Source organism: Schistocerca americana, chromosome 1, assembly GCF_021461395.2.
Source record: "Schistocerca americana isolate TAMUIC-IGC-003095 chromosome 1, iqSchAmer2.1, whole genome shotgun sequence".
Classification (NCBI taxonomy): domain Eukaryota; kingdom Metazoa; phylum Arthropoda; class Insecta; order Orthoptera; family Acrididae; genus Schistocerca; species Schistocerca americana.
In genome coordinates, this window is record NC_060119.1 from 1,142,826,758 (window position 1) to 1,142,840,749 (window position 13,992).

The 13,992-nt window shown below is 41.6% G+C and overlaps 1 protein-coding gene across 1 annotated transcript in view; it reads left to right on the forward strand.

The window, feature by feature from the left end:
- The window catches only part of LOC124597293 (delta and Notch-like epidermal growth factor-related receptor), a 576,119-nt gene that overhangs the window by 288,297 nt on the left and 273,830 nt on the right, over positions 1-13,992 (forward strand). The window contains exon 5 of the mRNA XM_047135929.1: positions 221-339. Within this exon, the coding sequence (XP_046991885.1) occupies positions 221-339 (119 nt within the window). The remainder of the gene's footprint in view (positions 1-220; positions 340-13,992) is intronic.

Below are 13,992 nucleotides of genomic sequence, written 5' to 3' on the forward strand. Positions count from 1 at the left end.
GACAATTGTAGTAGCAGTGCTAGGAGTAGCTTTTGTTGTTGTTTGAGTTGTTTCAATGGTGTCAGAGTGCTGGGCTGTGCAGCATGTGTGGCTGAGGGTGCCTGTGCAGTCAGAACTCTGTTGTTGTTGTTGTTGTTTCAATGTTGTTGAAGTGCCTGGGAAGTCAGTGTGTGCGACAGCAGGAGCTCATGAAGTCTGACAACTGTTGTTGTTGTTTCAGTGGTTTCGGAGCGCTGGGGCGGCCAGTGCGTGCGGCTGAGGGTGCTCGTTAAGTCCGACAACTGCGGCGAGAACCAGGACTGCTCAGCCAAGGGCGTCTGCTTCTCCAACATCTCCATGGTGAGTGTCGCCGCTCCTGTCTGTGTGGTCAGTTGTTACATATGGTCACAACAGCGGGCATAAGTACATTGTTGTGTCTACTGTAATTCAAAGATGAAAGGAAAATTCTCTTGCAATCAGTGCACTCTGGCATTTATATTGAATATGTATCACTAGTGTCCAACAATCTGAGTCACAGTTTACAGATTCTTAGTTTTTTAAGTAATGAACTACCTGGGTGGAGAATTCTCTAAATGTCTACTGTATGTTTTACTGACTGAGTATATCTGAGTTCGATAGCAGAATGGAATGTACAAGTCATATTTACATCCCTACTCAGTTACACAAGGTGAACGTGAAGTCTACCAACTAAATTTATGAGATTATTCAGGGATATTTTCTGAGTATTTCACTTTATTGGATCCGCGGTCTCCGGTAACTCGCTTCAAAGTAATTACGTAATTATGTTTCAGACTGTTACCTCAGTCACCTTCCCAACAGTGAAAAAGCCTGTAGCTAGTAATATGCAGTCACCAAAACTAACAACACATGTGTTCAGTCTGTGTACGCTGCAGTGTGTAGAAAATGCGAAAGTGCTCTTTTACAGCTATTGTTCAAAATTTCGACCTCCCTCGTCATGCAAATTACACAGTGGTACACAGTAGACTGTGTTACACGCTAAAAATCCAGGTTTTCGACATACTACTTCTACGTCTGCGACGATCCTAGCACACCAAGTCGATATGAACATCGACTGTAGTCTCGTAAACTAGTGTAATATGGTCAGTAAGATGAAGAGGCATTGATGTTCCATGTTTGGCTACTATACTAGTTCCGCGACCGCTGCTTCGCTCTCGCAGACTGTATGGCCTGCTGACATTTTTTAAAATTTTATTTAGTCGAATTTTTATGTTGTTCACAAACTGCAATACCTTCTAAGCTTTTCTGGCTAATTGAGGCATATAAGCAAGGTAGTTTTCGAAGGTACTTCTGACGAAAAAGCGATTCTCGTAACTGGAGTCCAAAGTTTTCATTAATCATGCCTTTTGTGTTCTTGTAGAGATATTTCCATAGCAACTTTCATCCTGTAACAAATATTTCTATATATCTAACCGAGAACTAAAGTACCAATTTTCATAAATTTAGCTTTCAAATTTTTAAATCAACGAAAAATTTTCTTAAACAATTTTCATCCCCTATTGCACTCCCTTAGGGGTTGAATATCCAGAAAAACTGAAACATGTATTTTTTATTTTCAACCGATAAGTCTAACACCAATTGTCATGGATGCAGCCTTAAAAATCCTTTAGTTAAAAAAAGTTCACATAATATTTTGCCCCCACAGTGGTTGAACTGCCAAAAATGCTGAATCAGATGTTTTATATTTCCTGACTGGGAAAACCAATGGCAGTTTTGGGGTGCTACTGGCTTCAAAATTTCCTTAATAGTGGCATGCTTTGAAAAATACTTTCATCCCCTACGTCACCCCCTTAGGAGTGGCATTTTGGACAATCCCTTGTTAATAAATATCTGCTGCATAAGGTCCACATCCTCTCCAAACTTCAAGTTTCTGTCATTTGCTTTTGGACTGGGCGATGATGAGTCAATAAATCACTCTGACCATATTTCACCTCCTTAGGAGTTGCAGTTCCACCAGCAGTGAAACACGTATTTTTTCGCCTGTAACTGAGAAGCAAAACACCAGCTGTCAATGATTTAGCTTTAAAAATGCTTTCGCAAGGGAATATTTTCATAAAAAATCTCACCACCTATTTCACCCCCTTAGGCGTTGAATTTCCAAAATCAGTGATATGCGTATGATTAATTTGTAACAGAGAAGCGAAATACAAATTTTCATAGATTTAGTTTTAAAAATGCTTTCGTAGTAAAATATTTGCATAAAAAACTCATATCATATTTCACCATCTTAGGGGTTCAGTTTCCGAAAACACTGAAACACGTATTTTTTTAAAATTTTAACCGAAAAGCCAAATACCAGTGTTCATAGATCCAGCTGTAAAACTACTTTGGTAGTTCTTTATTGATGATATATTTTCAAGAAAAGCTTTCACCCACTATTCTCTCCCAAAGGGTTAAATCTCCAAAACTGCTGAAACACCTATTTCCTAATTTCTGACCGAGTAACCAAATACCAATTTTCGTAGGTCTATCTTCAAAACCGCCTTCCAAAAAAACCGTTCATCCCCTATTTCACCCCGCTTGGGTTGTCATTTCGAAAAATACCTTCTTAAATGTCTTCTATAGTATAAGAACCACACCTTCTCCAGATTTGACGTTTCTATTCTTAGCGATTTGGGCTGGGCGGTGATGAGTCAGTCAGGCAGTCAGGAAATTGCTTTTTATGTACAAAGATTGGTATTTTGTTACCCCCTGGTATCATATTCTCTATTAGCTGATTTGCTATCAATCTATGTAATTATTTGTTGCAAAAAGTTTTTGCTTACACAACAATTCTTTGTTGACGTAGTTTCTCTCCATAAATTACTACAATTTTTCGATGAGTTGATCCTCTGTCTTAACTACGTTGCACAATTCATCGGTTAAGACAATCTTGCAAAAGTGCAGATCAGTGGGATATTTGCTGTTCTTAAGTTTTATTGTGCAACACCATGGAACATTCAAGAAAATTTGGAAAGATTCAATAGTATTCGTGCATATTCGTAAAACGTCGAAAATATTATAGACCAACCTCGAATTTTCTTCTTGGAAAATATATTCATGCGAAAGAGACTGATGTCCTGGTGACTTTCTGACCACCACGGTGTGATGGTGATCACTTCAAACAATATCTACATCTACATCCATAATCCGCAAGCCACCTGACGGTGTGTGGCGGAGAGTACCTTTAGTACCTCTATCGGTTCTCCCTTCTATTCCAGTCTCGTATTGTTCGTGGAAAGAAGGATTGTCGGTATGCCTCTGTGTGGGCTCTAATCTCTCTGATTTTATCCTCATGGTCTCTTCGCGAGATATACGTAGGAGGGAGCAATATACTGCTTGACTCTTCGGTGAAGGAATGTTCTCGAAACTTTGACAAAATCCCGTACCAAGCTACTGAGCGTCTCTCCTGCAGAGTCTTCCATTGGAGTTTATCTATCATCTCCGTAACGCTTTCGTGATTACTAAATGATCCTGTAACGAAGCGCGCTGCTCTCCGTTGGATCTTCTCTATATCTTCTATCAACCCTATCTGGTACGGATCCCACACTGCCGAGCAATATTCAAGCAGTGGGCGAACAAGCGTACTGTAACCTACTTCCTTTGTTTTCGGATTGCATTTCCTTAGGATTCTTCCAATGAATCTCAGTCTGGCATCTGCTTTACCGACGATCAACATTATATGATCATTCCATTTTAAATCACTCCTAATGCGTACTCCCAGATAATTTATGGTATTAAATGCTTCCAGTTGCTGACCTGCTATTTTATAGCTAAATGATAAAGGATCTATCTTTCTGTGTATTCTCAGCACATTACACTTGTCTACATTGAGATTCAATTGCCATTCCCTGCACCATGCGTCAATTCGCTGCAGATCCTCCTGCATTTCAGTACAATTTTCCATTGTTACAACCTCTCGATACACCACAGCATCATCTGCAAAAAGCCTCAGTGAACTTCCGATGTCATTCATCAGGTCATTTGTGTATATTGTGAATAGCAACGGTCCCTTGACACTCCCCTGCGGCACACCTGAAATCACTCTTACTTCGGAAAACTTCTCTCCATTGAGAATGACATGCTGCATCCTGTTATCTAGGAACTCCTCAGTCCAATCACACAATTGGTCTGATAGTCCATATGCTCTTACTTTGTTCATTAAACGACTGTGGGGAACTGTATCGAACGCCTTGCAGAAGTCAAGAAACACGGCATCTACCTGTGAACCCGTGTCTATGGCCCTCTGAGTCTCGTGGACGAATAGCGCGAGCTGGGTTTCACATGACCGTCTTTTTCGAAACCCATGTTGATTCCTACAGAGCAGATTTCTCGTCTCCAGAAAAGTCATTATACTCGAACACAATACGTGTTCCAAAATTCTACAACTGATCGACGTTAGAGATATAGGTCTACAGTTCTGCACATCTGTTCGACGTCCCTTCTTGAAAACGGGGATGACCTGTGCCCTTTTCCAAGCCTTTGGAACGCTACGCTCTCCTAGAGACCTACGGTACACCGCTGCAAGAAGGGGGGCAAGTTCCTTCGCGTACTCTGTGTAAAATCGAACTGGTATCCCATCAGGTCCAGAGGCCTTTCCTCTTTTGAGCGATTTTAATTGTTTCTCTATCCCTCTGTCGTCTATTTCGATATCTACCATTTTGTCATCTGCACTGCCACAACAGTCACCACCGCACAACCACTACAGCGCCCTATGGGGGTAGCAAAATACACTGTGGTGGTTCTTTTTTACGTATTTTGGTCTCTATATGTTGTGTTAAGTTGGAGTTAGTATTACTCTGCCTGGTTCACAAGTGAAAAATTATTTACGTCATTCACTTAAGTATGGTGCTTCTCGCAGTTAGTTTGCCCACACGCTGTTTCTATGTTAAAAGTCACCGCCAACACACAACATTTCAGATATACAGCTGCATAATTAATTACTTGTTTTACTTTTGAGAAGTTGCAATACTGGGGAGATTCTCGCAATTTCCGTTAAACGGGGGTCAAAGAACTTACTGAAATCACGTTACATTAACATGATGCAATATTTAAAAAATTGACTACTATTATTGTTCCAAAGGAAGAACTGCTAATCAAGATAAATCTCATACTTTTACATTTGTTTTTGTTATTTGTCAAAGGTAGCAAATATTAAAATTATTTATTACGACTCCGGGCCGTTATCATTTAGAACAATGGCGTTGACCACTGCACCAATGTTCCCCTATAAAATTTGAATAAATCATTGCCGTATATCACTTCATGGATATAGGATCTGTTACAATAAAATATTTGCGTCACTTTTAAGTAGCATTAGATTATATTTAGTCTAAATATTATATGAAACTTGCACGTTTTCGTGCGTCGTCACAAAATGGCTTCTTACAGTACGAAGAAACAAAAGGGAAATCTGTGCCGCGCGGGATTAGCCGAGCGGTCTTCGGCGCCGCAGTCATGGACTGTGCGGCTGACCCCTGCGGAGGTTCGAGTCCTCCCTCGGGCATGGGTGTGTGTGTTTGTCCTTAGGATAATTTAGGTTAAGTTATGTGTAAGCTTAGGGGTGATGACCTTAGCAGTTAAGTCCCACAAGATTTCACACACATTTGAACATTTTTTGGAAATCTGGGCGATCCTTTTTCAAAAGAAAAAGATATTACAATAACAATCGCAGATTGTATTAGTTTATATAGCCTTTGTGATATTTCTGCGATAATATTTGTTTCGTTACGACGTCAGTTTTGCTGAATTTGCGAAATTCTTCAATATTTTTTCACGTTATGTGGCGTACCGCCACAGCGCAATAACCACTTACTGGCTTCTAGTCTTTTCGGAGGGAACTTCAACTTCACTCACAAGCAATGTAATTTGTATGTATGCTGAATCCTCTCTGCTATGAAAAGAACACGTGGAGCGACCAAATAGTGGGAATGTTGACCGAAGTAAACGTCTTGTGGTTTATTAGGCCGCGTCATATTTTCTCTAAGTTAATCGACGTTTCGACGCCTCATCTGGGATCTTCCTCAGGATACACTACTGTTAAAACAGTGTTCGATTACCTTAGAGGAAATATGACGCAACCTAATAACCGACAAGATTTTAACTTCAGTGACAGCAGCCACGAAAGCCTGCAGATTTACATAGCGGGAATGTTGATTTCTACGTTTCAGCTACAGTTCCAAGCGGTGGGCTTTCGGACCGTTATCTTTGGGACTTGTGACGTCAACGTAGTATATACGACCAGAAATACTTTTGCCGTGGCTTTCCGACCTTCGAATGAAACTGCAACAGTGTAGGAGGCTCTGCCGACCGATTTTTAATCAGAAGACCAGATTTATTTCAGTCTTAGGACTATCTATGGACGTAGCACATTGGCATGCTTAGCCCTAGTAATACCAATGCATCTTCGCTTACGCCCATTACATGGGAGTTATTTTATACCCACCCCAGAAATAGTTTTATAAGACACAAAATTCGTTAATTATTGTTAAATTGTATTAAAAACTTACTTTTTAAAGAGGTCCAGAACCTGAAAGCACCTTTTAGCACACTCTTAACAAATCAACGCTCTTTGGATAACGTTTATTGCTGTCTTTATGACCACCACGACAAATTTTGAAAGGCCGGCACTATTAGGCTATCCGAGCACGACTCACGGCCCGACCCCATCTTCCTTATGTCGTCAATCTTTTGTCTACAATCTGTACTCGTACATTCATTATGTATATTCCTGTACAGGCGAGACATTTTACATTAAATTTGCTTGCCCGGTATTGGTAGATAGATACAGTATTGCAGTGCCTGTGTTTCCGAGTTGCAACGGAATTTTCCTTTTGGACTTGCATGTCCAAAGGAACAGGCACTGCGGCGACTACAGCCGGTCCAGAAGAAATTTTCACTGTCGTCATTCCATTATGCAGTTGATGGTTGTTGATATTGGTGACTTCGAATACATTTCACGTATTTCAAAAGGGCTGTAGTCGCTGCAGGCGGCTATTCAGGTTCCGTTTAATCGAAAAATTTAAAATTTATGTGGAATCTGGTAAAAGACCTCACAAAAAACCGTATTTTTTTTAAAAAAATTTGAAATGTAAAGTAACTTATTATATTAAAATATTTTCTAAAAGCGGGCTTGTAGTAACCTCCCCCGTCCCATCTTTGGTATTGCGAAGGTTGATGTTTTTCAATTTTTTATTTTTACTTTCTTTTCTGTCTACAAAATTATTGCAGCAAATGATTAAACCTCTTGTCTTAATTTTTCCACCAGACATTTCAAACTTCTTAACTTTACCGAGCCGTTGTTTGTTACTATAACGCGTTGTAGCCTTTTGTCAAGATCTGTGTACCTTTTCCTCCTTTTTTGTAGTTGTGGAGGCGATTTCGGCATTCTTTTGTACTCTTGGAAGTTTTTAATCTTTGTTGAACGTTGCCGAAAAAGAGTACCCGATCTACTTCCTGTCACTACATTGTACAGGGTGAGTCAATAACTTCTGCCACCTAGAATGTCTCCGAAAGTATGATAGTAGCTGAACAGTTTGTGGGACAAATGTTGCGTGGAACAACGGGAGCCATAGTATGACCTTGGCTTTTTGTTGCTAGGTGCGGTATCGTCAGAGATATGAAGGTCAACTTTGTTTTTGTAAATGGGATGCTGTATTTTCGTACTTATTTTCTGATAGCGGCTATCGAGACGAATACAATGGTGTGTAACAGTAAGGCTCTTTTAACGTCAAGGAGGGTCGAAAAGGTGGCATGAACGTCAATTTACAGAAGGTGTTCAAAGTGATGACCTTTGGTAAATTAAGAACAACTGGAACTTTAACGCAACGGAAACACATCCGGCAAAGGAAAATTACTAACGAGGAAACGGAAATTGTTACTCTTGCCACTATGGTTCTAGATCCTTGTGTTAGTTCCCGTCAGATCGCAAGGGAATCTCGCATTAACCAGAGGAGTGTTGTTCGTGTTCTGCATCGCCATAAATATCATTCTTACCATATCAGTCTCCACCAAGAATTAACTTGTACGGATTGTATGCGACGCATTGAATTCTACCGATGGGCTCAACTTCAGATTCAGAAGGATGACACATTTATTAATCTGATTTTATTTACTGCTGCGGCTACATTCACGAACCATAGAAATGTTGATTTGAATAACATGCATTATTGAGCAACTCAAAATCCATTTTGGCTGGGGAAAGTTGCACACCAAAAACCGTGTCGTCGAATGTTTGATGTGGGATTCTGGAGCACAGAATTATAGCCCCCTATTTCATCGAAGGAAATCTTAATGGTAGGAAGCACACCACATTCCTGCAAGAAACATTAGGTCTTTTATTGGAAGAAATACCTTTAGGAACAAGGAACAGAATGTGGTATCAACACGATCGGTGTCTGGCGCATTTTTTGCTGATGGTTAGAAATGAGTTACAGAGAGAATTCTCAAATCTTTGGATTGGACGAGGGAGAGATGTGTCGTGGGCGGCTCGTTCGCCAGACTTGACGTCTCTGGATTTTTTCTTGTGGGGATTCGTAAAAGACATTGTTTATAAAGACGTTCAACTACACCTGAAGATACGCAAGAGAGAATTGTCAGCATTTGCTTCGATAAGTGCAGATCTGATAAGGAATACCACTCAATCCATGATAAGAAGGTTGCAGCACTATGTTGATACCAATGGTCATCACTTCGAATACCTTCTGTAAATTGACGTTCATGCCACCTTTGTGTCCTTCGTCCACCTTCAAAGACCTTACTGCTAGTAATCATTGGATTGGTCTCTATAGCCGCTATCAGAAAATAAGTACCAAACTATAGCATCCCATTTAAAAAACCAAAGTTGATCTTCGTATCTCTGAAGCGATCCCACCTAGCAACAAAAAACCAACATCATATTAGTGCCCCCGTTGTTACATGCAACTTTTGTCCCACAAACCGTTCAGCTCCTATCTTACTTTGGGAGTTATCCTTGCTGGCAATAGTTACTGACACACCCTGTATAACCATTTTCACCGGCCATTGTGGCTGAGCGGTTCTAGGCGCTTCAGTGTGGAACCGCGCGACCGCTACGGTGCGGGTTCGAATCCTGCCTTGGGCATGGGTGTGTGTGATGTTCTAAGTTCTAGGGGACTGATGACCTCAGATGTTAAGTCCCATAGTGCTCAGAGCCACTTGAACCATAACCATTACCGAACTACAATAATAGAGTTTCAACATCCAGCACAGTACAAACACATTTGGAGTGCACCTGCTCGGCAGTTCTCCCACATTGCCACAAGGAGAGCCTCTTCACCTGGTACACACGTTAATCTCAACAAAAGATTTGCATTTGACCTGTGAAAGTTACCTGACGCTCCATTCTGTTTTTGATTATCCAACGCTTCTAGTAGAGTATCATGCTACACTGTACCTGTATTCGCCAATATTTCATTTGTGCTTCAAATACAGAAAAAAGTTTAAAAAAAGATAGATATTTGCAAGTAGGAGTCGCAATCTAAGGGTTCCATAGAAATTTAATTGACTATGTAGATATTTCATCTATATATGGTGGAAAGTATTTAAACTGACAAACTCTGGGAGGTTGTAGGGGACATCAAAACAAATATTTCTCCCTAATGTCATTTTTCCTATGAGGAGTATTTAAACCGGTAGAGGAAGATTTCTCTGTCCGCATGTTAATTAAACCAAGAAACACTTTTCAATTTTTTTATGACCAAGAGACAACACATTAACACAACCCAATTTCAATTGCAGTAGATTTTCAAAAATGCCTTCATTGCTCCATTGACACGTAAACAAGGGTTACACCGTCGGATCATGTTCTGTCTGACACAGGCAAAACGCCAGGAGTATCCTGAATTTTTCCTGCTGCTGCTACTATTCGGACAACCAGATCCTGTTCTGATGCAACAGGAGTTGCGTAAACAAGGTTGCGCATCTCTCCCCACACAAAAAAGTCCAGAGGGCACATATCTGAGGATCGAGCAGGCCATGGTACAGGACCACCTCTGCCAATCTACGTTTCTGGGAACCCTCGGTCCAGGAATCGACGCACACGACGACTGAAATATGCCGGCGCCCCGTCGTGTTGGAACCACATGCGTTGTCTTGTAGGGAGCTAGGACGTCTTCCAGCAATTCTGGCAATGCTCTGGCTAGAAAATTGTATTAGTGCCTGCCATTTAATGGTCTAGATAGCAGATACGTCCAAATTAAGCAGTCACCAACAACACCGACCCACTCATTAATGAAGAACCGCACTTGATGAGTGCTAGTAACTGTGGCACGTGGATTATCCTCACTCCAAATATGCGAATTGTGCTTGTTGAAGACTCCATCACGCCCAAATGTTGCTTCATCGGTAAACAACACAGAGGATGGAAATGTAGGATGCATTTCACACTGTTCCAGGTACCACTGCGAAAATTGTGCTCTGGGTGGATAATCAACTGGCTTCAGGTTGTGGACACGCTGTAAGTGAAATGGACGTAACAAGTGCTGTCGAAGGACTGTTCTTACATTCGTCTGATTCGTCTCCATGTTACGTGCAATTGCACGAGTGCTGATTGAAGGATCTCGCTCCACATGCTGCAAGACAGCTTCCTCAAATTGCAGCGTTCTTACCATGCGACGGCGTCCCTGTCCAGGTAATCTGCTAAATGACCTGGTCTCACGCAGACGTTGCTACACAGCAGCAAAGGTCGTATGATGCGGGATACGGCGATTAGGATATTGTTGTTGATGGATGAAAAGGATGTTGTTGTTGTTGTCGTTTTGGTCTCCAGTCTGAAGACAGGTTTTATGCAGTTCCCAAGCTACTCGCTTGTAGCCAGCAGTCCGTTCACCAAGCGAGGTGGTTAGCACACTGGACTCTCATGTGGGAGGACGATGGTCCATCCTGAGTTAGATTTCCATGATTTCCCTAAACTACTTCAGTCAAATTCTGGGTGGGTTCCTCTGAAAGGGCACAGCTGACTTTGTTCCCCATCCTTCCCTAATCCGATGGGACTGATGACCTCGGTGTTTGGTCTCTTCCCCCGAATCAACCAATCAACCAAGTAGCCCCCTCAGTCAGGCAGCAGCCACTAGCCTAGCAACAGGAACAGGGAAGTAACCAATTCTGTGTGTTTCTAACCAGGATGTAATTAGATAGTTTGTGTCCTTTAATAGTTTAGTTTTGGAATCTCTGCGTATTAATTTAGTTCACTAGACACTGCTCTTGAGTTTTCATTAGTGTCTGTGGTAGAGTTCGATAGTGCATGTCGATAGTTGTTTGTTTATGTGTATGTAGTTCTCAACAGTCTTTAGTATGGACAGGGATTGTGATTGTTATGTGTGAATGCGAGCCGAGTTGGTGACACTTCACTTTCAGCTCCAGGCTGTGTTGACTTCGGGTATACAGCTTGAGGCTACAGTGGATGGGCTTCACAGTTTTAGACTGGCTGTTGGGATCCAACGGACTTGCAGCATGACCCACGTGTTCGCCGATTAGTCTGCACTGGTGGCCAGCCCAGTTACTGCTTGCATTGAGGTTGATCCCTTACCCATGGTCGAGTGGGAGGTCGCCTAGGGGCGTGGCAGGCTGCAAAAGACTTCTTGGTGGGCTGAGTGAAAGGGATCCCCCGTTAGGCTGACAAACAGGTTCCAGGTGCTGTCTGTGGCTGGCAATGTCCCTCAGCCAGATGCAGTCAGTCGTCCTGTTGCAGAGGAAACCTCCCAGACTGCAAGATCAGGCAGTCACAGAGGTTAGGATTTTGGAAGTTCGGAGGTCCAATGTTACGCGCCTTATGGGGATCCTTAGGGACATTGCTGCCAATGAGGGAAAGAAAGCCAATGTGCACTTAATGTGCATTCCAGACAGGGAACAGGTCCTTCCGGATGACATGAAGAGCACTGGGTGTGGCCGACTAGAGGTGGTGGCTCACGTCCATGCCAGTGACGTGTGTCATTTTGGATTGGAAGAGATTCTCTCTGGCTTCAAGCAGCTATCTGATGCGGTAAAGACTGCCAGGCTTGCCTGCGAGATGAAAGGAGAGCACACCATCTGGAACGTAGTTGACAGGACCGATTGTGGGCCTCTGCTACAGGACCGAGTGGAGGGTCTTGATCAGAGGCTCAATTGCTTCCGTGACCGTATAGGCTGCAGATTTCTCGACTTGCACCATAGGTGGTGGAGTTAAAGGGATTAAATAGGTCATGGAGGCGGCTATATGGATAACTAGGACTGTGTGTCATGGACTGGGTGGTTTCTTTTTTTTTTTTTGGATTAGAGGGTCTCTGAGCAATTCAAACAGGGCTTGAAAGGGCACAGGTCGAACAGAGGAAGAAACTAGATTTAGGAAATATTGATATTACAGCTGCAAATTGTCGTAGCTGTGTTGAGAAAGTACCAGAGATCCAAGCGCTAATAGAAAGCAGTGATGCTCAAATCGTTAGAGACACTGAAAGCTCACTAACGCAGGAAATAGGTTGAGGCGAAATTTCTGCGTAGGACTTAACGCTCTTCAGAAAGGATAGGCTAAATACAGATGGCTGTGCCTTCTTTGTTGCTGTTAGAAGTAGTTTATTATCTAGTTCCTGTGAGTTAGTATGGGTAGAGATCATTCTTGGCAACCGAAATAAAATAATTTTTTTTTCTTTTTACCGACCTTCCAACTCATATGATATAACTGCTGAAAGGTTCAAAGAAAAACTAAAGTCTACTTTCAAACTCTTACCCAACTCATGAAATTATAATTAGTGGTGACTTCAGTTTACCCTCGATATGTTCGCGAAAATACATGTTTAAATACGGAGGTACCCATAAAACAACATACAAAATTGTACTAAACGCATTTTATGAAAACTATTTCGAGCAATTAGTCAATGAGCTCGCTCGAATAGCAAACGGTTGTGAAAACACGCTTGACTTCTTAGAACGTAAGCGTAGACCAGATGTGGCTTGAATTCAGAGAAATAGTACGTGATTTCAGAGAAATCGTACCGACAGCAACTGAGGGATTTATACCAAAGAAATGAACAAAACACGGAGCTGATTCACCATAGTTCACAAAACAGGTCGGAACACTGTTGCATAAACATCGAAAAAAACATGCCAAATGTAAACGAACGCAAAACCCACAAGACTGGCGATCTTTTACAGAAGCTCGAAATTTAGTGCGGACTTCGGTGCGAGATGCTAAAAGTTTCCACAAAGAAACTCTCTCTCGAAACTTGTCAGAAAATTCAAAAAGATTCTGGCGGTATGTGAAGTACACTAGCGGCAAGAAACGATCAATGCCTTCTCTGTACGATAGCAGTAGAAATACTGTCGATGACAGTATGGCTAGCGCTGAGTTACTAAACACAAAATTTCGAAATCGCTTTATTAAAGAATGTAATTAAGAAACTTAAATCACTTAATAAAAGCAACTCTTCCGGTCCACACTGTATATGAGTTAGATTCCTTTCAGCGTATGCCGATGCAATAGCTCCAGACTTAAAAATCGTGTGCAAACGCTGGCTCGACGAAAGATCCATAACCAAACAACGGAAAGTTTCACAGATCACACGAATATTCAAGAAAAGCAATAGGAGTAATCCAATAAATTAGCGGCCCGTATCATTAAAGTCGATATGCATCAGGATTCTGGAACGTAAATTGTGTTCGCAGATTATGAATTACCTCGAAAAGACCTATCTTTTGACACATAGTCAACACGGATTTAGAAAACATCGTTCTTATGGAACACAACTTCTCTTTATTCACACGAAGTGTTGAGTGCTATCGACAATGTATTTCAAACTGATTCCGCATTTCTAGATTTCTGAAAGGCTTTTGACACTGTACCACACAAGCGGCTTGTAGTGAAATTGCGTGCTTACGGAATATCGCTTCAGTTATGTGACTGGATTCGTGATTCCCTAAGAGAGATGTCATAGTTCGTACAAGTGAGGGAAAGTCATCGAGCAAATCAGAAATGATTTCTAGAGTTCTCAAACGTAATGCTATAGC